General features: G+C 42.9%; 1 protein-coding gene across 2 annotated transcripts in view; it reads right to left on the reverse strand.

Moving 5' to 3' along the window:
- Positions 1-24,843, reverse strand: part of PAK1 (p21 (RAC1) activated kinase 1) — a 1,330,007-nt gene that overhangs the window by 708,799 nt on the left and 596,365 nt on the right. For both annotated transcript variants that reach the window (XM_044073352.1, XM_044073351.1), the window contains exon 3: positions 10,709-10,809. In XM_044073352.1, coding sequence (XP_043929287.1) covers positions 10,709-10,809 — 101 coding nt within the window. The remainder of the gene's footprint in view (positions 1-10,708; positions 10,810-24,843) is intronic.

Consider the following 24,843-nt stretch of genomic DNA (forward strand, 5'->3'; position numbering starts at 1 on the left):
TCCGCCCAAGGGTGCTTCCAGTTGTTCCCTGGTAGGTGGAACTAGCGCCAAGTCATTGTGTTTGCCCTGTGGAAGTGGTTGTAGTTGATTCTGTGGCAGTACTTCTCTGGTTGGTAGGTTGCCACTGACGTCCCCTGTAGGCACCCCTAGATTGACCTCTGCCTCTTGGGCGTCTATTTCTGCCTCTCTGCGCTCTGGAGTTGTCTGGAAAGGACCAATTCTTCGAAGGCCAATTTCTGCTAAACCTCGGAGGTTGGACCTGTAAGAAATCCTTGACTGTTTGGACAGATTTTGCTTTTTCTTCTACCTTCTTTAGAACCTCCTGTGCAGGGGAGCCAAACAAACTTTGTTTCTCCATGGGAGCATCTAGGAGTTTTGACTTAACATGGTCTGGTAAGGATTGTTCTTTTAACCAGGCATGCCTTGAATCACTGTTCCAGTCATAGCTGATCTAAAGGAAGCCTCCAGTGCATCATAGCCACATTTTAAGAAATGGTTACTGACCTGCTGAGAGTTATGTACCAAATCCTGAAGGGACTTGCGGGTCTAAAGGTTCAGGAGAAGACAGTTTTTTATTTAGCTGGTCTAACAAAAATTCCTGGTACTGAATCATGTGAAATTGACAGTTCAAGGCCCTGGCCGAAAGAGTAGCAGAAGTATAAACCTTTTACCCCATCTCTCTAATGCTCTAGATTCCCTTTCAGAGGGAAGAGGGTTTTTGGCAGAGGCAGCTGCCACACCTTTAGGGCCCTGTGAAATGGTTTCAGGGTCTGCCACAGGAGCCTTATACAAATGGTAGTGTGTGTCCGGGACCCTGTAATATCTGTCTGGCTTGGCAGGGGCCGGAGGAAGAGAATCAGGAGCAGTACAGGCATCATTATATGCATCATCAACAACTGTTAGTACTGGCGGAATGGCTAAAGGCCTATGCTGTGGTAAGTGTAAAAAGGTCCTTAGCCTTTTCCTAGAATCTGAAAAATCCTGGCCCTGCCATTGGAAGTGTTCCCTCATAGCATGCAAGGTTTCCCCAAAGGAAAATTCTTCAGGAGGAGAAGCAGAAGGAATGGAGTCTTCTGCATCAGAATCCTCATAAGGAGAATATGGGCCTTCGTGAGGGTCTGAGATGTCTGAGTCATCCGAGGAATAATCTGTAGAGACAGGTTCCGGGGGTTCAGTCCTAGGCCTCTTGTCTGGAGGGGGCTGAGAGGCCCTGTCTGGGTGAGGTTGGGATCCTCTGATCAAAGAAATGAGATACTCAGCCAGGCTGAGTATTTGGGAACTAGAGGTAGGCCTATGTGAAGGAATTTTGGCAGGTAAGGCCTTAGAAGATTTAGCTGCTTTAGCCCTGGCAAAAGCCTTGATAGACATGGAAGCAGGGGGTCTAGCAGCCCCACGTGCAGGGGTAGATATGTCTAAAGGAATAGTGTCTGACAAATCCTGGGTGCCTGCTTCTGTAGCAGTAAATTCAGTAGCAGATTCAGCCATGCTCTGTGAGGTCTCGGCTATCGGAGGCATGCTTTCGGCCGAAGGAAGAACCGGGGGTTCGATTTCAGCCGAAACAGAGACGTTTGCGGTTGGCCTAACCGTGGTTTCAGCCGAAACCGCGGGCCGCGAATGTCGGTCCTTTTCCTTGCGCTTTTAGCCAATTGAGAAGTCGGAGTCTCCGACGGCATTTTGTATGCAAAAGCGGGACCAAAAAACTCCTCTGCAAACTCCGACCGACGTCCAAGTGTCCATCGGTTGAAGGAAGCACAGGCTAGACAAGCTGATACGTCGTGGTCTGGGCCTAAGCAAGGAAGGCAGTAAGAGTGGAAATCCTTATGAGGTATTTGTTTCCCACAAGTTAAACAATTATTTACTTTGTCTGACATCGGCTGAGGCAAGAAAGAGTCCCCAACGGGTACCAGCTTTTAGAAGTCTTCGGTAGTAGAAATCTCTGGATCTGACCGACCGGCACTTGCGAACAGCTTCTGCTTCGGGCACCGCGCGGCAAGAAAGACCGAGGAAAATGGTGTCGGCTGATGCCTTTATACCCAATAAACAGCAGCTATGACGTCAGGTGAAGTGCAACATCAGCCGAGGCCAGACCCAGACTTTGGAATCCGGCCGACCGAAGGGCTGCCTGAGGCAGGACAACCCATATGTTAGGACTGCAGATGCATCCTTGAAGGACATCCTAAGCACTTAAAAAGCATCCTATCATCCAGCACTTGCTCAGACCTAATAGCAAGCACTAATGTACCCAGACACTTGATTGCCCAGCAGGGCAAGGCTCATTATTCACCCCTCACCAACCAAGCAACTAAGCAGCTCACCCTGCTATTCAGGCATGACCAAAGGGCAATTTCAGGAATACTCTCTAGTCCAGCTGGTCTACATCACGTGGGATCACCCATTACCAACAGTTCAAAAAGACAGATGCGATAAAATCAGATATATTGGTCCATGAAAGGAAGATAAAAGTAGCATTGATAACTGAATTCATTGAATCACTACACCCAGAGACTACAGTGTCTTGCGTACACAGAGAGAGAGAGAGAGACAGAGAGAGACACAAAGTCATAAAATATCAGGATTTGCAGGCAGAAACAAGAGCAATGTGAAAGAAAGCTACCCAGACAGTTCCAATAGTAGTAGGAACAAAGTACAGTTTTGTACCTACCATAAATGTAGATGTCCGATAGGTATGCATCTGCAGTCCTTACATATGGGTTGTCCTGCCTCAGGCAGCCCTTCGGTCGGCCGGATTCCAAAGTCTGGGCCCGCCGACGGCTGATGTCGCCCTTTCCCCGACGTCAGTGCCTGGGGTATAAGAGAGTCAGCCGACGCCATCTTCCTCAGTTTTTCTTGCCCCAGATGCCAGGTGCCCTCTAAGGAAGGCTAAATTTGGAGAAATGCAAAATATTCCAAACATGCACAGTAATAAAAAACAAATACACCATAATAGATAACCCCAGCTAGCTATAAGAGGGATAAGTACCCAAGAAATACCACAGAGGGGAAGGTGGGAGGGAAAACCTGACTGCAGATGCATACCTATCGGACATCTACATTTATGGTAGGTACAAAACTGTACTATGTCCTTTAAGGATGCATCTGCAGTCCTTACATATGGGTAGAATACCATAGCCAAGCTGGGGGTGGTAGGATCTAAGAAAATGATGGTGTAGCTAAAATGCCCTGCAGGACTGCCGTAGCAAAGCCTGCTCTGGATCTGGAATATAAGGGCAAATTGTAATGCTTGGAAAACATATGCACGGAGCTCCATGTAGCAGCTTCTAAAATGTCCTTGGTAGCCACCCCTCTTAAAAAGGCTGTGGAGGTGGCTGTGGCTCTGGTGGAATGAGGCCTGATGTTAGCTGGCACAGTTTTTCCATGATAAGAGTAGCAGAATCGAATGAAATTTCCTATCCATTTTGAAATTGTCTGTTTGGAAATTGCTTTGCCTTGAATGCCTGCAGCATATGCTACCAGCAGCTGGTTAGTTTTTCTGAAAGTCTTGGTTCTGTCCAAGTAGTAGCGTAACTGTCTGTGAATGTCCAGGGTATGCAAAAGTTTTTCTCCCTTGTTTTGCGGATCTGGAAAGAAGGTAGGCAGGTGAATAGCTTGGTTCAATGAGACCCTGGATACCACCATTGGCATGAATGAAGGATTGGTTCTCAAGGAGACTCTGTCCTGATGAAAAATAAGAAATGGTTGTACTGCCATGAGTGCCTGCAATTCAGATACTCTTCTTGCTGAGGTTATGGCCAGAAGGAAGGCAGTCTTCCAAGACAGGAACTGTAACTCTGAAGATGCTGCTGGTTCAAAGGGAGGTAGAGTCAACTTTTCCAACATGAAGTTAAGATCCCATGTAGGCACTGGTGGTTTTCTTGGAGGATTGATGTTTTTAATTCCTCTTAGGAACTGTTTTAGGAGAGGATGAGAGAAGACAGGTGGATCAGTATTGTATTCTGCTGAAATTGCTGAAGCATGATTTTTTATGGAAGAGTAAGAAAGGCCATTGTGGAGCATTTCTGCCAAGTATTCCAGGATATGTGCCATGCTCATCACTGTGGCATCTAGGCCATTTGCGGTACTCCAAGTGTGGAATCTTTTCCATTTTGCTGAATATGCCTTTCTCGTGGAAGGTCTGCGAGCTTCCATGATGATATCCTTCACTCTCTTGGATAGCTTTTCCTGGTGAGGAGTCAAGGTATTCTCCAGGCTGTCAGCTGCAGGGTTTTCAGGCTGGAGTGCAGAGTTTTGTAATTGTGCTGTGTCAGAAGGAGTGACCATTGTGGTAGAGGCCAAGGTTTCGTGTGTGACAGGCATCGTAACAGTGGGTACCAGTGCTGCCTTGGCCAGTCCGGGACTATTAGAATCACTTTTGGCTGCTCTGTCCTGATTTTCAGTAAGACCCTGGTCATTAGTGGAAGAGGTGGAAATGCATACACTGTTAGAGTATTCCAGCTGAAAGAGAGGGCGTCCACTTTCCATGCTTGTGGGTGGTATGTCCTTGAACAGAATTTCTTCAGCTGATGATTGTGGTAGGAGGCAAAAAGATCTATGTCTGGCCTCCCCCAAGATTGTGTTATCTGAAGGAAGATGTGTGGGTGCAGCATCCATTCGTGTGGATTCATGGTATTTCTGCTTAGGCTGTCCGCCAGTATATTGTCTTTTCCTGGCACAAACTGGGATTGCAGCTCTATATCGAGCTTTAGGGAAAGTTCCCAAAGATTCATTGCTAGTCTGCAAAGAGGATAGGAATGGGTACCTCCTTGCTTGTTTATGTACCACATAACTGTGGTATTGTCTGTCCTTATTAGCAGGTGGCCTTGATGTAGAAAGTGCTTGAAGGCTTCGATTGCATGCATCACTGCCAGCATTTCCTTCTGGTTTATGTGCATGCGCAATTCTTTCTGAGACCATAGTCCTTAGATGCATCTGTCCTCCATGTGTGCTCCCCATCCATGGTCTGAAGCGTCCGAGGTAATGGTTTGGCTGGTTACTGGTTTGCTGAAAGGCAGACCCCTGTTTGACTGGCTTGCTTGGGCCCACCACAGGAATTCCTTTTGAAGGCATGGAATGATTGGTATCAAAGTTTCTAGGCTGTGATTGTGCTGAGACCATAAACTCCTTAGGTACCATTGTAGTTTTCGCATATGCAGCCTTGCTTGTGGAATCAGAAGAATGCACGATGCCATGTAACCCAGGGCCTGCAGGATTTTCCTTGCAGTCATCTGAGTTTGTTTTGTCAGATTTTTGAAGTAATCCGGTAGTTGTCTTTGTTTTTCTTCTGTGAGAAAAGCCATTTGGGTGGTTGTATCTAGTTCCACACCCAGAAAAGTTATTCTTTGGGATGGCACAAGTCTTGACTTGTGAATCTTGACTGTGTATCCCAAGGCCTGCAGAAGGCGGACGGCATAATTCAAATGTTTTTCCAAAGTTTGTTGGCTGTCCGCTTGTATAAGGCAGTCGTCCAGATACGGGTATATTTGAATCCCCTGAAGTCTGCAGTGTGCAATTACTGATGCCAAGCATTTCGTGAATACTCTGGGCGCAGTAAAGAAGCCAAAGGGCAATGCTGAGAATTGATAATGCTCTGAACCTGCAAGAAATCTGAGGTGTCTTCTGCAACTTTGTCTGATAGGGACATGCAGGTATGCCTCCTTGAGGTCTAGAGTTACCAGCCAAGACCCCTTGCCCAGCATGGGAAGGAGTTGCTGTAGGGTCAGCATTTTGAATTTTGGCACAATGAGATAAGTATTGAGTCTTGGACAAATCGAGAATAGGCCTCCATTGTTTTTCTTTTCTTGGGACAAGGAATAGTCTGGAATAAAATCCTTGGCCTTGTTCTGTGAGAGGAACCTTTTCTATAGCTTTCATTTGCAATAGGTTGGCAATTTGTTTTAAAGCCTCTGCCCTTTGATTTGGTGGCAGGTTTGGCATTCTTTTTCTTTTTGGTAATGTATGAAAATGGAACCTGTATCCTTTGTCTATTATTTGCAGTGTCCATTTGTTCCTTGTAATACTGTGCCAATTTCTTGAGAATAAAGACAATTTTCCGCCCAAAGGTGCTTCTAATTGAGCCCTGGTTGGCGGGATCAAGGTGAAGTCATTGAGTCTGTCCTTGTGCAGCAGTTGTTGGTTCTGAACTACCTCTCTGGTTAGGAGGCTGCCATTGACGTCCTCTGTAGGAGCCTCTAGCTTGCCCTCTACCTCTGGCATGCCTGTTCTTGCCTCTTTGATATCTCTCTTTTGGAAAGGACCAATTCTTAGAAGGCCAATTTCTGCTGAATCTTGGTGGTTGTACCTGGAGGAAATCTTTGACTGTTTGTACAGATTTAGCCTTTTCCTCAAATTTCTTCAAGACCTCCTGAGCAGTGGAGCCAAATAACTTTTGCTTTTCCAGTGGAGCATCCAGAAGCTTAGCCTTAACATGATCTGGCAGAGATTGTTCCTTCAGCCAATCATGTATACGTATGACTGCACCTGTCATTGCTGACCTACATGAAGCTTCCAATGCATCATAACCACACTGCAAGAAATGGTTGCTAACCTGTTGTGAATTATGTACCAGATCCTGAAGTGACTTACGGTCTAGGGGTTCAGGAGAAGACAGCTTTTTCTGCAATTCATCCAACAAATACTCTTGGTACTGTATCATATGAAACTGACAATTTAGAGCCCTCAGAGTGGAAGTATACACTTTTTTACCCTGTCTCTCTAAAGCCCTGGACTCCCTTTCAGATGGGAGTGGATTTTTAGTAGTGGCAGCTGCAACCCCTTTAGGACCCTGGGAAATAGTTTCTGGGTCAGCAGAGTGGGCCTTGTAAAGGAAATGATGCGAGTCTGGGACCCTGTAGTACCTATCGGGTTTAAAAGGAGCCGGAGGAAGGGTGTCAGGGGTAGTGCTAGACTCAGAATACACATCATCAATGACACTTAAAACAGGAGGAATAGCCAAGGTCTATGCCGAGGTAAATGAAGAAAAGTCCTTAATCTCTTCCTGGAATCAGAGAATTCCTGGCCCTGCCACTGGAAATGCTCTCTCATGGAGTGAAGGGTCTCCCCAAAGGACAGCTCTTCAGGAGGGGAGGCAGAGGGAATGGATTCCTCTGCATCAGAATCCTCGTAGGCCATGAAGTCCTACTCCTGGTAATCTGAAAGAGCAGAGCCATCAGAGGCCTCATCAGAGGGCTGAAGATCAGTGGACTCAGCCCTGGGCCTTTTGTCTAGAGGGGGTTGAGAGCCCCTGTCCGGATGAGGCTGGGATCCCCGATTAAGGAAATGAGATCCTCTGCCAAACTTAGTATCTGAGAACCTGTAGTGGATCCCTGAGAAATAGTCTTGGGAGGCAGAGTTTTTTGTTGCTTAGCAGCTTTAGCCCTAAAGAATGCTTTAATGGACATGGATGCAGGGGGCCTGGCTGCTCCACGTGCTGGGGTAGTCTTGTCTAAGGGAATGGTGTCGGTAGTTTCCTGAACACCGGTTTCCGAGGGTAAATCCATAACCGACTCATAAGAAGCCTCTGGGGCCGAGGCTGTCGGTTGTACCGTTTCCATGGTCGGAAGTACCAAGGACTCTGTTTCAGCCGAGACTGAGACACTCGCTGTAGGCCTAGGTGTGGTTTCAGCCGAAACCACGGTCCGCGTGTGTCGGTCCTTGTCCTTCCGTTTTTTGGTTAAATGAGAAGTCGGAGTCTCCGAAGGCATTTGATAAGAGAAACTAGCCCCAAAAAATTCCTCTGCAAACTCCGACTGATGCCTAAGAGTGCGTCGATTAAAGGAGGCACAGGCAGTACAGGCCGAGACGTCGTGGTCTGGGCCTAGGCAAGGGAGGCAGTATGAATGGAAATTCTTATGAGGTATTTGTTTCCCACAAGTCAAGCAATTATTAACTTTAAGCATTTGATCTGACATCGGCTGAGGCAAGAAAGAGTCCCCAATGGGGTACTTAGCTTTTTGAAGTCTTCGGTAGCTGAATTTACAGGAGCTGGCCGACCGGCACTTGCGAACTGCTTCTGCTTCGGGCACCATGCGGCAAGAAAGACTGGGGAAGATGGCGTCGGCTGACTCTTTTATACCCCAGGCGCTCTGACGTCGGGGAAAGGGCGACATCAGCCGACGCCGGACCCAGACTTTGGAATCCGGCCAACCGAAGGGCTGCCTGAGGCAGGACAACCCATATGTAAGGACAGCAGATGCATCCTTGAAGGACATCGGGTCATACAAAAAGAATCAACAATCGTATTTAGATACGTTATTAATACATGCAACTCCATTTGAATTGCAGGAGGAGTCACTACTGGACACATTACAGGTGTTGCGAAGACCCCATCTAATTGACATCAAAGACTGAAACAATACTGATTTGATGAACTTTAATCGTACTCTAATTCAGCAATGGAATCCATTCTCATCATGGTAACAGAAACCCAAAAGACTTGAAGAAATTAAAGTGAGAAGACCCATATCAAACCAGTGGCCTTAACAAAACTGCTTGACCTGCAACATGATCATGAACTCAAGGTTAATTTTCACATAAAACAGTCATATGCTAAACAAAGCTTGGTGTACTTTACAAGGATTTGAAATGTATGACCCATAGGGTTCATTAGAATAACTAGGACTCTTTGGCTTTCAAGCTTCCTTTATGCCTACAATGTCCTTACTAACCTTTCTACTAGTTAATTTACTAAACAATAGGACAGCTACAACATAACATATACGTTCAGGACTGGACATTCTACACATACTTATCTGCAGTTCATGTAATAACATTTAGTGGTTAGGGCTCAGCAGCAGGAAGACACTTCTCAAAGTGGCCTATTCTGTATTTTACTACCCTGAAAAATGCCCACCCCTGAAAGGAATACTGCAACGGTATGTATTACATTCCCTATACTCCACAAATGCATGCCTAGTACACTCTATGTAAGAGGACAACTATGGTGACCCCATATTTTCAGTGATGGCATCAAAACTTTGCTACAACTCTCCTTTCTCAGTAAGGCAGCTCTCCTCAGAATTTGTTTTAGTAAAGCCCATAAAAATCACCTCCATTTAAACCACACGTATAACTGCAATACCAAAACAAGTACTACTTGAGCAATCACTCCTTCAGTAAATAAGCTATATGCACAGACAGGCTGTAAACAACCTACCACTATCCCATTAACCCTTGTATCTCTTACTAAATTAAGAACAGTAAGTATGAAAGTCAAATGTCTGACTATAATTTGGATTGATTTATCAGAAAACAAAGTTTATGAGACATGATGTGACAACCCAACCCCATGGATGAAAAATAGGAAAAGAAGTTGTGGATGGATGCCAGAAGTCTGGGGTAAAAATTAGGGGCATTTAAGAGGTAGGTTTCTAAATGAGAGTGTGCATTCCATCAAGGCTCTCTTCCCTTCAACTGAGTAGGTCAGCTTTTTTCTTCCTTATGTAACACAGAAATAATTCTGTATATGCAAGGCCATATGTATACGCTGTAGTATATCTGTATATGCAAGCTTATTTGTTTTTTTGTCTGTTTTTTTCCTCTGATAAATACAAGTCTTGCTCAATATAATTGTGGACCATTCCTCTCATGTCCAGAATTTTGCAGAAAGTCTCTGATTTTGCTTCATAATTTTGCTATGCTAGTCATAAAATGTTTGATATTCTTGAAACCTCTGAATGTTACAGTCAATAATGCCAGGCATTAGAATGCTACGTTACTCGGTTTTCAGAAAGTGCATGCTGCAAAACATGTTGTTCAATTAATTTGTAAATTAGAGTAATAATTACAAAATGTCCCTGAATTTGGGCCTTTGCGCCACATCCCACTGTTTCTGGGTTTGTCGATAATTCTTGAAGTTAAGAAGTCTGTACTGATCACATTTTTCTACTTGTGTAATATCGGACGTTCTGTTGAATGCTGTCAGGTCTACGTCGTACTTTAACTAGTACAGAGCTTTTCTCCGGGGATCTCATTTGTAAATGGCCTTTGCTTACACACATCCCTACTCACTTAGAGGTGCAATAACGGTTTCAGAGTTAAAAAAAATCTGGCCTCATTTTACATCTGATACCAAAGACTTTTAAAAACATTTAAGACATTTTGTTCAGTAGGAATTAACCCATGCACCTGGTGGGTTAAGGTTCAGGTGTATACATGTATATTAGCATGTGTCACTGTTGAAATATTTCCCACCCCACTACAAGTCAGAAGGGATAATTGCAATGAGACCATTCTGCACTGCACACAAGCCACCCAGCTGAGCTGAAATACTCTTTCAAGTTATTGATGCTGCAAAATAAAGCCATTATTGTTATATCAAGAATATATGCAAGTGTTAAATGACCAAAATACATATTAATGCTTTGCAAATTCAATATGAAAATGCTGCTTATTTTAACAACGCACATAATTATGCTTAAATATATACTTATTTTAACGTATAAAACATACCAAATAAGAGTACGTCACTTAATCTAGTATGTCTTTTTCAACTATTGATTTTTTTTTAGTTTCACATCCATAAAAATGTTCAGTTACTTTAACATTTTTCTTTAATACATGCCAGAAAGGTTGGACCTCTAGCATCTTTTGGTATTACAAAGAATGTTAAACCTAACTATCTGCTCATCCACATAACTGCATTCTTGGGGAAGCCACACCTGGATGTTTCAAACTTATACATTTTCCTGTTACACAGGACAGAGCACCTACTTACAGTGAATTCTCCAGTGACCGAATCAAATCCAACATGTATTGTGTGCTCAAAATCAGAAGGCAATGAGATTTCTGGTCGTTCTTTCTCTTTCTTCTTGTTCGCTGCAGGTTAATAAATAAATGTCAGCTGAAGACGTACAAAAAAATCTAGCAAGCTAAGTTTTTTTTTTTTTTTTTTTACAATGACATTAAAATACATATAGGTGTCACTTACACATTTTACACTGTTTTTGATACAGCACAGCACTCTAGACCCACCTTCTTGAGACTGTCAGCTGGCCTGCCACAGAAGACAGAAATCTGTACTAAAATTGTGTGATTCTCAGAGGGTTCTCAATGTAGTTACTTCCAAAAATGGCAACTCTGCCCTGTTTTGCAATTCTGCATTTCCTTTAAATTGGTTTCCTTTATACAGTTCAGTAAATTGCATTAACAAAAAAATATTATATAGTGTTAAAAATAATTAGTCCCTGATTCTGGTAACAATGAAATGAAGCCCAGGTGCATCTGACAATAAATACTGTAGTTACAGGACAGTGTTTACCATAAACTAATTATAGCCGCTGTGCTAAAATTGGTCATTTTTCATAGGGAAATGTTGTGCTAAACAATTCATTCTGGAATGAAAAGCAGAGTAGGTGAAACAGTATCTTGAAATTATGTGACAAGTCAAAAAATTCACTTACCAGAAAAATGCAGTCTTACCTAAACATTTCTACCTACAGACTTCAGAATAACTTGAAAATGGGAATCTGTAAGCAAGCTGGGGTTTATCTTAGTCTAAGGCACAGCAAAGTAAATCTTAAAATATTCTACTGTTTGTCAGTATCCACAGCTCAAGTACAACAATGACAACTGAAAGCTTTTGTTTTCATCCATGAGTACAGGGTAAATAACGAGGCTAGGAAACAAAATGTCACTGCCTTTCTGCTTTCCCATGCTTGCTGCTGTCACCTTCTCTCCACAGCCTGACTTGTACAATGATGGGTCATTCTTAATCAAAAATGTGCACACTGATTTTACAACCCAACCAGCGTGCCCATTGTAAATCGACCATATACCAACAGAATAAAGTCCAGCTGCTGAAGAACCATTGAGCGACGGACTTTCTATTGGAATATGATGAGGGACAGAGCTGCTGCTGCTGCTTCTTCTTTTGGCTTTTCCCGGTTAGGGGTCGCCACAGCGGATCACATGTCCGCTCATGATTGGCAGTGGAGCTTTACAGTGTCGAGTTGCCAGCCCGGCTCCCAACCTTCCACAGAAGGCACACACACACGCACACACACACACACACACACACACACACGCACACACTCACACCTAGGGCCAATTTAGTGTGTCCAATCCACCTACTGCATGTCTTTTGGATGTGGGAGGAAACCGGAGCACCCGGAGGAAACCCACAAAACCACAGGGAGGACATGCAGACTCTGCACAGAAGGCACCCCAGCCGAGGTTCGAACCAGAGAACCTCTTGCTGTGAGGCGGTAATGCTAACCACTGCACCACCGTGGCCGCCCTATGATGAGGGACAGAGCAAAAAAGAAAAAAACAGTTGTTCTCTCAAAAACATAAACAGATATGTACCTGATTTTCCTTCTGTTTCTGACCTATCCCTCAAAATCTCAAAAAAAAAAAAAAAAAAAACAGCAATGACTATTTTCTTTTCTCCATTGATTCTACTGCACTGCACTGTACTGATGTACTGTACAAGCGTGGGGACGCAAATTCCATACGCATACGTGGTACACCAATAAACAAGGAAGAAGGTGGTGGCAGAGTACAGAGCCATTATACAAAGACACTATTTATGAAAGGAAAGCAATTTCTTTCTTAATGTTGTTGCATACTAGCAATAACCCACGAGTGGGTGTGGGTACATCAGGATTTACCCACAGCTGGCTTTGTTTAATAACTTGGGCTCAAACCACACCATCTGCAGGTACATCCTGATATATAGCCACACCTACTCATGGGTTACTGCTTAAATAACCCACTCTCCTCGATATACCCACATCCACTCATGGGTTACTGCTTAAATAACCCACTCTCCTCGATATACCCACATCCACTCATGGGTTACTGCTTAAATAACCCACTCTCCTCGATATACCCACACCCACTCATGGGTTACTTGCTTAAATAACCCACTCTCCTCGATATACCCACACCCACTCATGGGTTACTGCTTAAATAACCCACTCTCTTCGATATACCCACACCCACTCATGGGTTACTGCTTAAATAACCCACTCTCCTTAATATACCACCACCCACTCGAGGGTTAATGCTTAAATGACCCACTCTCCTCGATATACCCACACACACTTTTGGGATACTGCTTAAATAACCCACTCTTCCTTGATATATTCACACCCACTCGAGGGTTAATGCTTAAATAACCCACTCTCCTTGATATACCCACACCTGTTTGAGAGTTACTGCTAAATTATACAATGACTGGCTGAGCACGCTGATTGGCCAGCCCAACCAGCGTGCCTGTTGAGAATATAGAATGGAAAAAGGTCCGATCGGCCAGACTTTTTTCTGTTGATATATTCTTTAATTTTAAGGGTTTAAAAAAAAAAAAAAGCGTAGCAACAGAGATCTTCTTTTCACCGTTGCTTACTTTCCCGAGCACTTGATGTACTGGGTATGCATGGGGACGCAAATTCCAAACGCATGCACAGTACATCAGCAATGGCAAAGCAGAGCTGTCCAGCGGCAGAAGGACAGCACGGTGTCATTATACAAGGACATTATTTAAGAAAAGTAAGTATTTTTTTTTCTTAAATAATGTCACTATATAATAGCAAAAAACTCACTTCTGGGTGTGGGTAATGCTGGATTTACTCGTTGTCTTTGTTTTGCCCTTATGACCAAACACCACCAACCATGGGTAAATCCAGCATCACCCACACCCAGGCATGGGTTACTGCTTAAATAAACCATTCTCCTCGATATACCTACACTCATTCGTGGGTTACTGCTTAAATAACCAACTCTTCTTGATATACCCAAACCCATTTGTGGGTTATTGCTTAAATAATCCAATCTCCTCGATATACTCACACCCACTCGTGGGTTACTGCTTAAATAATCCATTCTCCTTATTAGAAGGAGAAGCAGACAAAGAGAAACTTCTCTCTCCAGTCTCAATGAGACCTTTTGTAACAAGTCCATACAAGAACTCAATGTTGCAGGTGCTGCAGTCTGAAATCAACATACTGTGCCAGAAACTATTCAAGGTAATGATCTAATCATGGATTATAAAAGGACTGACTGTTTAGTGCCAATAAGCCTTATAGGACATGAGATATTAAATAACTGACTTGAGAAAACTGACAAATACAGCAATAATGAACTTGCATACCAAACAGCATTCCTGCATTTTTTTTTACTTTAGTTCTAAAGTGTAAGGGGCTGGCCTGTTCCATACCATACAGTACAAGTCATGGCAGTAACCATAGGAAATTTCAGGCATGTGGAAAAGGAAAGACTAGAAATCTAGACATAGACTAAGTCCAAGATGGCCATTTCTAAGAATATTCCCTTTTCTCAGAAGTACAGCAATCTCAGAGCTGGTATATTTAAGTTTAGTGTTTGTGTGTGTTGGGGGCGAGGGGGGGGGACTGCATCTGCATCGGAGGTGCAGGGGAGCTTGGCCAACCTGCAAAAACCAAGTTTAAAGAGCGATGTTAAATATTCATCCTTCCTTTGCATTTTAAGTAGTTTGTGACGCCCCATAGCAAATCATGACATTTCAATAGGCAGTAGTTTAAAGTGCAGACTTTGGCTGCTCAGGCTAAAATTCACACACAGCTGGTTAGCCAGGAGTATAAGACAGTAACAGTTTTAATTACAATGTTTTGCTCTGCAGTAACATACATACATACACAGACTCATATTTTAAATCACAATATAGAAAGTGATAAATTCCTATCTAACTTAAAAGACATACATTTATTAAGTTTAATAAACGTGTGTTTTTGTTTACTGTATGCTGAGCAACTGTCCAATTACTTCCTGATTCCATGTCATCCAACCCCACCTTCCGCTTTTGTACTGGGGGAGGGGAGACAGTTCTGTAGAGGGCTGCCAAGTTTTTCTACAGTGTGTTGCAGATTTTATTACAAAGTAACCACTATACAACAAAATCAGTTACTCAGTCAGAAAAGTAAACAGTTATATTCAAGTGAGAGGTAATAAAAATAAGACAGAACAAGAACAGATTTTTAGTAAGGTGTATAGGGCTTAGCAAACAGTGCAATAAAACAGATGAAAAACAAACTGCGGGCTACCGATGGATTGACCGATCACTTTAGGGGGAATATTATGGATGAGTGAATAACATACATTCTGGACTTTTCTAGAACACCAGTCAGACACAAAAAAAAAGGAAAGAGAAACCATAGGACAGTGAAGTATTTTACCAGCTTTGTAGTATAGCCAAATTCTCCACTTAGTTGCCCTGATGAGGTCAATAAAAGGCCGAATCAAACATGTCCACAGCTAGTTGGGTTTGGTTTTATTGGCCTGCATAAAACCAGACAGACTTTTCTTAAATAATGCCCTTGTCTAGTGGAACTGTGGTGTTCTTCCACATTTTCCCAGTATCATGGGGCTTTCTTGATGCAGTGCACAGGTATATGGGAATTGCGTTCCCACGGTATGCAGTACATCAGTGCTATGGAAAAAAGCAAAGGAAAGTCAGACATTCAGAAACCATTCAACTGAAACATGTCGTCCTTAACAAGTCACCTGCATATATCCCATGGACTACCATTACAGGAGGTTTAAGGTAGCACATATTGCAAACTCTACCTTGGATGACATTTTCGTGTAGTTTTTACTGAAAGCTTTGAAGTTGGTAAAAGCAAACATCATTGAACAGGCAGTATCATAACTCTCCAAAAATAATGGGAGGACAAAGGAGAAAAATCAGGGACAGATTTAATTGAGTCTCTAATTCACTTAAACGGGTTTTGCATCAACTTACACTTTCTGAACATCAGGAAGAATGAAACTCTGTCTGGCATTACTGACTGCAATTCTCAGTGACTTACCAGAAATTAAAAAGTCTTTACAAGGGAAAGGGCAAACCTATGAAGCAAAATCTGGGACTCAGAGGTCAGGACAGAAGGCAAAATGAAGTGCTCCACATTGGAATTATCAAATCTTAAAACTGTTAAGACACATCAGTATAATACACATTCTATCATGCTGTAGTAAACCGTTGTCTATTATGGAATAATCAATTTGATGCAACTTCATTTTCATAGATGCTCAAATTATTCCAAACGTTTTCTTTTCAGCACCAATTCCTTGTACACACATTACAGTAGGTCCTGCTTTGAGGTGATTCATACAGCAACATTTTTCTCCCTAAAATCCGATGCTAGACAAAGATTTACAAGTTTTACACCTATTTTATTACACTACATGCTAAGCACTTTACACCTAAGAATCGTATCCTATTACATCTTACTTTTACCTTTCAAATAAATGTAACCGTTTAATTATTACCCAAGTGATTGTGCTGTATTCTGGTTATTATAGCAATAACCCATGACTGGGTGTGGGTAGTGCTGGATTTAGCCATGGTTGGTGTGGTTTGGTCATAAGGGTAAAGGCCAAGTGACCAAACAAAGCCAGCCATAGGTAAATCCAGCATTACCCACACCCAGCTATGGGTTATTGCTATTATACAATGACATTATTTAAGAAAAAAGTTCCTTAATTTTTTTAAATATTGTTCTTGTATAATGGCACTGTGGTGCTCTTCCATGTTTTCCCCCCAGTATCATGGGGCTTTCTTGATGCACTGCACATGGGACTCATGTTAGTACATCAGTGCTGTGGAAAGGAAGCTATGGAGAAAGGAAGCTCTCTCTCTCTCTTTTTTTTTTAAATAAAAAAAAATAAAATTGAAATCCGGAACCATTCAGACTTATGAGAGAGACAGGCTATAGAAAATGCAAGGATAATCAGTTTCCCTAGTTTTGCAAAACGTATCTAATTATCCTTGTATTTTCTTTGTCTCATCTCTCTCTCTCGTACTTCTGAAGTGCCTGGCTATGCAAGGTTTTTTTTTCTATTAAAAAAAAAAATTAAAAAAAAAGCACAAAAAGAAAACTGGAATCTCCATAGCAGATATTAACAGAAGAAAATCAGGGTGACTGGACTTTTTTCTACTGGTATACGTTTGATTTACAATGGCAGACTGATTGGGCTGACCAATCAGCTTGCTCGTTTTTGAATGTTAATGGCAAGTCATTGTATAATTTGCAATAAAAACTGCTGCAGACTACAGAAAATATGCCCACTAAGGAACAGTTTAATACATTACGAGGAGGGGCTGGATGTCATGGAAAAGTACAGTTGTGTACACTTAGCATAAATGTAGATGTTCGTGTGTATTCACTGTTGCAGTCATTACATTTGGGTTATCTGCTTGCAGGTAGCCCTCAGTCGGCCTGATTAACAAAGTCTTGGGTCCTGCGTCGGTTGCTGTCCCTTCTTTCATGACGTCAAGTCGTCAGGGGTATAAAACATGAAGTCGATGCCATTACATCAGTTTTTCTTGCCCCCCAATGGGAAGCAATTAAATATAAAAGTACAAAGATATACCTCCAACAAAAAAGCAAATACACCAAAAAGGCTTTTAAGCATAGTAAAGGAAAGTAGAGGTATAGCCAAAAGAAGTTAGGGGGTTAGAGGGAGGGTAACCAGGACTGCAAAACAGTGAATACACTCGAACATCTACATTTACGGTAAGTGTACACAACTGTACTATGTTCTTCGTGTTTCACTGTGTAGTCATTACATTTGGGTAGATTCCCAAAGCTATGGTTGAGAAGAGGAATTTAGATAGCATTATGGCCAGCTATAAGGCCCTGCAAGACTGCAGTGGCAAAGCCAGCTATGGATTTAGAGACAATTGGCAAATGATAATGCTTGGTGAAAGTATGTACAGACCTCCAGTTAGCAGCTTCTAGGATGTCCTTAAGAGGGACGCCTCTGAGAAAGGCTGTAGAGGTAGATACAGCCCTGGTGGATTGAGGTATGAGGTCTGATCCTCTGGGGGATAGGTTTTCCACGGTGCTTATAGCAGAAATGAATGCAATGGCTTATCCATTTAGAAATGGTTTACTTTGAAATAGCCTTCCCCTCTGCCCCTGCAGCAAATGTCACCAGCAGTTGTTCAGATTTCCTTTGAGGTTTAGTCCTGTCCAAGTAAAATCTAAGTTGTCTGTGCAGATCTAAGGAATGCAGTATCCATTCCCCTTTATTCTGCGGATTGGGAAAGAAAGTTGGCAAATGAATGGACTGATTAAGGGCCACACTGGATACCACCTTGGGCATGAAGGATGGATTGGTTCTGAGGGACACCCTGTCCGCATTGAAGATGATGAAAGGCTTCACTGCCATGAGGGTCTGTAATTCAGACACCCTTCTAGCTGAAGTGATTGCTAAAAGGAAAGCTGTTTTCCAAGAAAGAAATTTTAAGTCTGCAGTAGCAGCTGGCTCGAAAGGAGGTAGAGAGAGTTTCTCCAAGACAAAGTTAAGGTCCCAGGCTGGGGTTGGAGCTCTCCTGGGTGGTCTCAAATTTTTGGCCCCTCTGAGGAATTGCTTGAGCAGTGGATGAAAGAGGGGAGGGGTTCTGTGTTATAATGAGCTGAAATGGCTGAGGCATGGATTTTAATGGAGGAAAAAGACAGGCCCTTGTGAAGCATCTCAGTTAAGTATTGTAAAATCTGAGGTATATTGGGCGCTGCTGTGCTCATCCCTTGAGAGTGGTTCCAGGCACAGAATCTTTTCCATTTTTCAGCATAAGATTTTATAGTACTAAGCCTCTTTACCTCTAAAATATCCATCACAGGTTTGCTGAGGGATGGTAAAGGAGAGATTAAGTAATTAGCCAGGCTGCAAGGTTCAGTGTTAGAAGCTGAGGGTGCAGAATTTGGTTCTCCTGCTGAGACAGCAAGGAAGGAGTCTGAGGCAGGTGCCATGGAGATAACTGTGACACACTGCACAGGAGGGGGTACCAGTGTTGGCACGGCCAGTCTGGAGCAATCAAAATCATCCTTGGTTTGTCCTGTTTGATTTTTAATAGTACTTTGGAGAGCAGAGGCAGAGGGGGGAAGGCATACATAGACTGATCGGTTTTTCCATCTGAAGGACAGAGCATCCACTTTCCAGGCTTGTTTGTGGGGAGTCCTTGTGCAACATTTGTCCAATTGGTAGTTCTGGGGAGAGGCAAACAGGTCTATATCTGGGCTCCCCCATTTGCTTGTCAACATGTTGAAAATCCTTGGTTCCAGTTTCCACTCGTGTGGGTCCATCAGATGTCTGCTTAGTCCGTCTGCCAGTGTATTTAATTTTCTTGGCAGGAATTGAGCTTGTAGGTGCACTTGGTAGCTCAAGGCTGTGTTCCACAATGCCATGGCTAGTCTGCAGAGGGGGGTAAGAATGTATACACCCCTGCTTGTTTATGTACCACATAACAGTGGTGGTGTCCGTCTTTACCATTATTTGTCCTGGAAGAATGTGGTCCTTGAAGGCTGTCAGAGCATTCTGTACAGCTATCCTTTCTTTTTGATTGATATGCAGGTGAATTTGACTTGGGTTCCATTTGCCCTGAATGATGCACTTCCCTACCAGGTGAGCCCCCCATGCATAGTCTGATGAGTCTGTTAGGGTTTGGATGGCAGGGGGTGGTGTGAAAGGTAGTCCCTTGTTTTGGTGGCAGGCCTCTGCCCACCATAGGAACTCTAGGCATAAGCAAGGTACGATAGGAATCACCGTTTCTAGGTCTTGAGAATGTTGACACCATAGGCTTTTTAGATACCACTGTAGCTTCCTCATATGCAGTCTTGCATATGGAATTAGAAGAATGCAGGAGGCCATGAACCCCAAAGCTTGCAGTACTTGTCTTGCAGATAGCAGGGTTTTTGTGGCCACTTGTTTAAAGTAGGTTATCAAATGAATTTGTTTCTCTGGCGTGAGGTAAGTCATCTGGGAAGTTGTATTCAAGCTTGCTCCCCGGAATATAATTTGTTGACACGGTATCAGGTGCGATTTCTTTTAGTTTATGGTGTACCCCAGACAAGTTAGAACCCTTTGTACAAAGGCCAGATGATTCAAAAGTATGTCCTGGCTTTCTGCCTGGATGAGACAATCGTCCAGGTATGAGTATATTTGAATATTTCTTTGCCTGCAAAATGCAATAACTGGAGATGGGCACTTTGTGAATACCCTGGGTGCAGTAGATAAGCCAAAGGGCAGTGCAGAGAAAGGATAGTGCACATAGCTTGCTTTGAAGCATAGGTATCTTCTGCAAGATTCCCTGACTGGGATGTGCAGGTATGCTTCTTTTAAATCTAGTGTTGCCAACCAGGCATCTTTGCCTAACATAGGAAGTAATTGAAGAAGAGTAAGCATCTTGAAATTTGGAATCTCCAAAAAGGTGTTTAGAGTAGACAGGTCCAGGATAGGATGCCATGAATGGTCTTTTCTGGGTACCAGGAAAAGTCTTGAGTAGAAACCTTGCCCCTTTTTGTTTTCTGGTACCAGTTGAATAGCCCCCATGCTTAAGAGAGAAAGTACTTGTTTTCAGGCCTCTGCCCACTGATTTGGGGGTATGTCCGGCCACCCGCTTGGTGTTGGCAACGTGTGGAAGTGAAATCTGTATCCCTGGAACACTATTTAAAACCCATTTGTCCTGGGTAATGAGTTCCCAATTCTTTGCATAAAGAGCAATCCTTCCCCCCAAAGGGGCAGTCAAGTTGATAAGTGCTTGGAAATTTTAAAAGGAAGTCATTGAGACAGTTTACCATAGGGGGGAGTCTTATTATTCCCAGATATGGGAGTGGAGGCCCCCAACTGCTTAGTTGTCTGTGTCCTATGGGGCTGAAACCTGTGTTTTTGCTGTGTCTGGGTTTCGCTTGAGAAGACCTGAAAGGGGCTGGAAAGGGCCAATTCTTAGAGGGCGAGTGCCAACTAAATCTAGGAGGCTGAACTTGTAAAAAACTTTAACAGTTTGCATAGGTTTAGCTTTATCTTCCATCTTTTTAAGAACTTCCTCAGCCTTGTTGTCAAACAGGCGGTCCTGATTTAAAGGAGCATCCAACAATTTAGTTTTAACATGATCAGGCAAAGATTGCTCCTTAAGCCAAGCATGACTTCTAAGCACAGACCCAGTAACAGCAGCCCTGCAAGAGGCCTCTAATGAATCAAAACCACATTGCAAATTATGTTTTCCAACTTGTTCAGCAGAATGCATTACATCCTGCAATTCTTTATTTTCCACAGAGTCAGGAATCATCATAATTTTCTGTTTAAGCAATCCATTAACATGTTGCTGATACTTTAACATATGAAACTGGCAGTTTAAAGCCCTAATGACCAAGGTTGCAGAAGTGTAAACCTTCTTACCCCATCTATCCAGCACCCTGGTGTCTCTATCAGAAGGGGTAGGATTTTTAGCAGTAGAAGCCTTAATACCCTTGGGCGCCTGTGAAATAGTCTCTGGATCTGCAATAGGATTTTTAAAAAGGAACTTGTGGGACTCAGGGACCCTGTAATAGCGGTCAGGTTTCTTGGGAGCAGGAGGCAGGGAATCAGGGGCCAAACTAGATTCCGAAAAAGCATCATCAACAATGTCTAGCACAGGAGGAATAGCTTAAAGGCCTATGCTGAAGTAGGAGGAGGAAATCCCTAAGCCTCTTTTTTGAATCAGAAAAATCCTGGCTTTCCCAGTGGAAATGCTCCCTTAGAGTATGTAAGGTTTCCCCAAAAGAAAAATGCTCAGGAGGGGAAGCAGAGGGAATGGAGTCCTCTGCATCAGAATCTTCATAAGTAGATAAGGGCAAATCCAGATCATCAGAAGAATCAGAAAAAACAGAATCCTGATCAGAAGATTCATAATCAACTTCAGTCCTAGGCCTCTTAGAAGGGGGGGGGGGTTGGCTACCCCTGATTAGAGTTATTAGAGCTTCAGCCATTCTTATCATTTGTTGTTTAGGCATAGAGGCCTGAGCATGTGGCCTGGGTGTCGTTTTTAAGGCATGGATCGAGATTTAGACCCAAGTAAAGAAGGAGGCGTCTGTTTAATATGCAAGTCCGTAGGCCTGAATACACCCTCAGAAGCCAGTGCCTGCACAGCGGCTCCGGACCCATCCAAGGTAGAGACATCCGTGGGTTCCATAGTTGAAGCATCTCGTGGCATACCGGACTCCAAATGGGTCTCAGTAGAGGCCTGTGAATCAGAAGTAGTGGGTATCCAGGGCTGCAAAAGCACCTCGCTGAGTACCGGCGAACTGGCGACTGGCTTAGGAGAAGCGTCATCGGTAGTTTTGGACCTCGGCGGCCTGTCTCTGCCTTTATCTTTGCATTTTTTCAGAATCCCGGTAGTCGGATGGCTAACCGATGACATTTCTGGATAATTAAACCGAGAACCGAAATATTTAGAGGTGAAAATATACCGACAACGGATAGCACGCTGATTAAATAAAGCACAAAACTGACAGCAAGGTACATCATAGTCAGGGCCTAGGCAAGGAATACACTACGAATGAAAATCTTTATGAGGTATTTGCTTTCCACAAGTAATGCAATTATTAACTTTCACTGACATCGGTAAAGAGCAAGAAAAAGTTTCCCCCAATGGGGTAACTTAGCTTTAGTTGAAGACTTCGGTTCTGAAACTTGAAAATGAAAATTTCAGGAGTCGGCCGACCGGTACTTGCAAACTGCTTCTGCTTCGGGCACCACACGGCAAGAAAGACTGATGTAATGGCATTGGCTGCATGTTTTATACCCCTGACAACCTGATGTCATGGAAGAAGGGACAGCAACCGACGCAGGACCCAAGACTTTGTTAATCAGGCCGACTGAGGGCTACCTGCAAGCAGATAACCCAAATGTAATGACTGCAACAGTGAAACACGAAGAACATCAGGAAGTATTTGGAAAGTTGCTCAGAATACAGTAAGCAGAAACATCAGTTTATTAAACTTAATACAGGTCTACTGAAGTAACTAAAGTAGAAACTACACATTTCAAAATATGAAAGCCCATGTTACAAAATGGGGGTATAATTATAACAAAAAGAAATTTTAAAAATGCAACTGACACGTTATTAGGATGACACGTTTAATGTCTGCATTAACAAATGAAAAAAAGATCTGCTAAGCATACTTCTGGTCAAAAGTGGACCTTAAGCTGCGAACTGCGAACTGTGAGCCCATGTTTGCCAGCTATGGTGTATTATGGTCTGCAGTAGCTGGGAGAACCAGAGTTATCTTTGCCAAAAGGGGTCTCTCAAGATGAGCCTTATTTCTTCTTTTGCTTTTAATGCTGTTTCTAGCCTTGCTATATCTTTTTTTGCCACCTCAAAGGAACAGAATTAGGAGCAGTTTCCATCTGAATTCAAACTCATAGGTGGTCAGGGCAAATGGACGTGGAGTTGTTAGGTAAACTTTCTTCAGTTTAGTTACCCTTTGAAGAAAACAGACCTATTTTCTGGGTGACCCATAATCTTGTGATCTCCAGAAATGTTGCTCTGCCAAGGACTTCAAAGATTGCTGCACAATGATAAACAGCTTAATTTCATCGCTCCTAGTATGAAAACAAACTGAGAAACTGCCAATAATGTTGTCATTTTCATTAAAAATTATTTACTGGCTAGTAAGCACACTGCCTGGATGCCAGGAAGGAAGAAATTTAGAGAAAATAAAAGAAAAATCAACAAAAAAAGGTGGAGAGAAAACTCTGTGAAAAATTCTGCAGAAGTTTAGCAAAAAGCAGTTAAACCCAGTTTCTTATCAATTACCCTCCACACAGGTGATAAAGTCCATCTGTGCAATTTCTACATCCCAAACGTCAGAATGTTGAAAAGAGATATTACTGACTGTCCACATTTGTCCCCCTTCTAGCCTAATGGTAACACTTTTTCCTTGGTCCAAAAGCAGTAGAGTTTTGGAGTTTTGTACTTGTTTCAGGTATGCCAGTATTCAGACTTTCACAAAATGGTTTTGGGCATTGGTAGACTCAACTACCTATGCATTGTGTTACTGATAGGAAACCACTGAAGCCATCTCTTGTATCAAAGTTGTAGCTTGCAGTAATTCAGAGGAAAAAATAAATCAAATATACTCAGATTATTAAAATGAAACACTGAAGGAATACATTAACTCAAGTAACAAAAAGCTGGAAAAAATGGCAAACACCAACTAGATATTCAGATGAACTGCTGAAACTGCAATCAAAAGTTGAAATGAAGAAAAGACTGGTTGAGTATAAAGCTTCTCAGAAGAGGTGTTTAAAAATAGAGTTAGAAGAGTGTGCAGAGAAAACATGACATTTTCTGTTGTACCAGGGAAATTGGAAGGAGCAGAATGTATTAATTTTATGAAGGCACAAAGAAATTGGACTGGTATTCATTCCACAGCAGGATCTATTCATTGAATTCACTGTACAAGCAAACACAGGAGGGTTATGGCTGACAAAGTTTGCAGATGACTGCAAACTGGGCGCCATAGTAGAAAACACATCTGACACAGATATCCTTCAGAAGGGTCTCACAGAAACGGATAACTGGTGCCAGAGCCATGGTCTAAAGTACCCCTAGCTACCAAATAGGTGGCAATCCACTGAGCACAGAAGAAGTTATCAGGGACCTGGGGACCCAGGTTGATAGTAGTCTGTCATTCGACACCCATGTAGCTAAAGTAGTTAGGAAGACCTTCTACATTGCCCACCTTATCATGAAGGGATTCTCATCTAGATCAAGGGAGGTCATAGTCTCCCTATACTCATCACTCATCAGACCAATGATTGAGTACAATGCCCCATTCGAATGTATCTGACCCGACACTTGCAGCAGCTGGAGAGGCCACAAAGTTCCTCACCAAAGGATAAAGGGTCTCAAACATCTGTCCTATGCTGCGGACTGAAAGAACTCCAGCTCTATTCAGTCGCTACTGCTTGCTCAGAGGTGACCTTTGCCCTAACATACAAGGCCATGTCAAACCCAGATTTGATGAATATGCTTCACCTCAAAATCTATAGAGATCCGTCAGGAGCCACAAGCATGGAGACTTAAACCATAGATTCATCACCAAAGACTCA

The sequence above is a fragment of the Protopterus annectens genome, chromosome 5.part1 (genome assembly GCF_019279795.1).
Source record: "Protopterus annectens isolate FY-2018-M chromosome 5.part1, PAN1.0, whole genome shotgun sequence".
NCBI classification, from domain to species: domain Eukaryota; kingdom Metazoa; phylum Chordata; order Ceratodontiformes; family Protopteridae; genus Protopterus; species Protopterus annectens.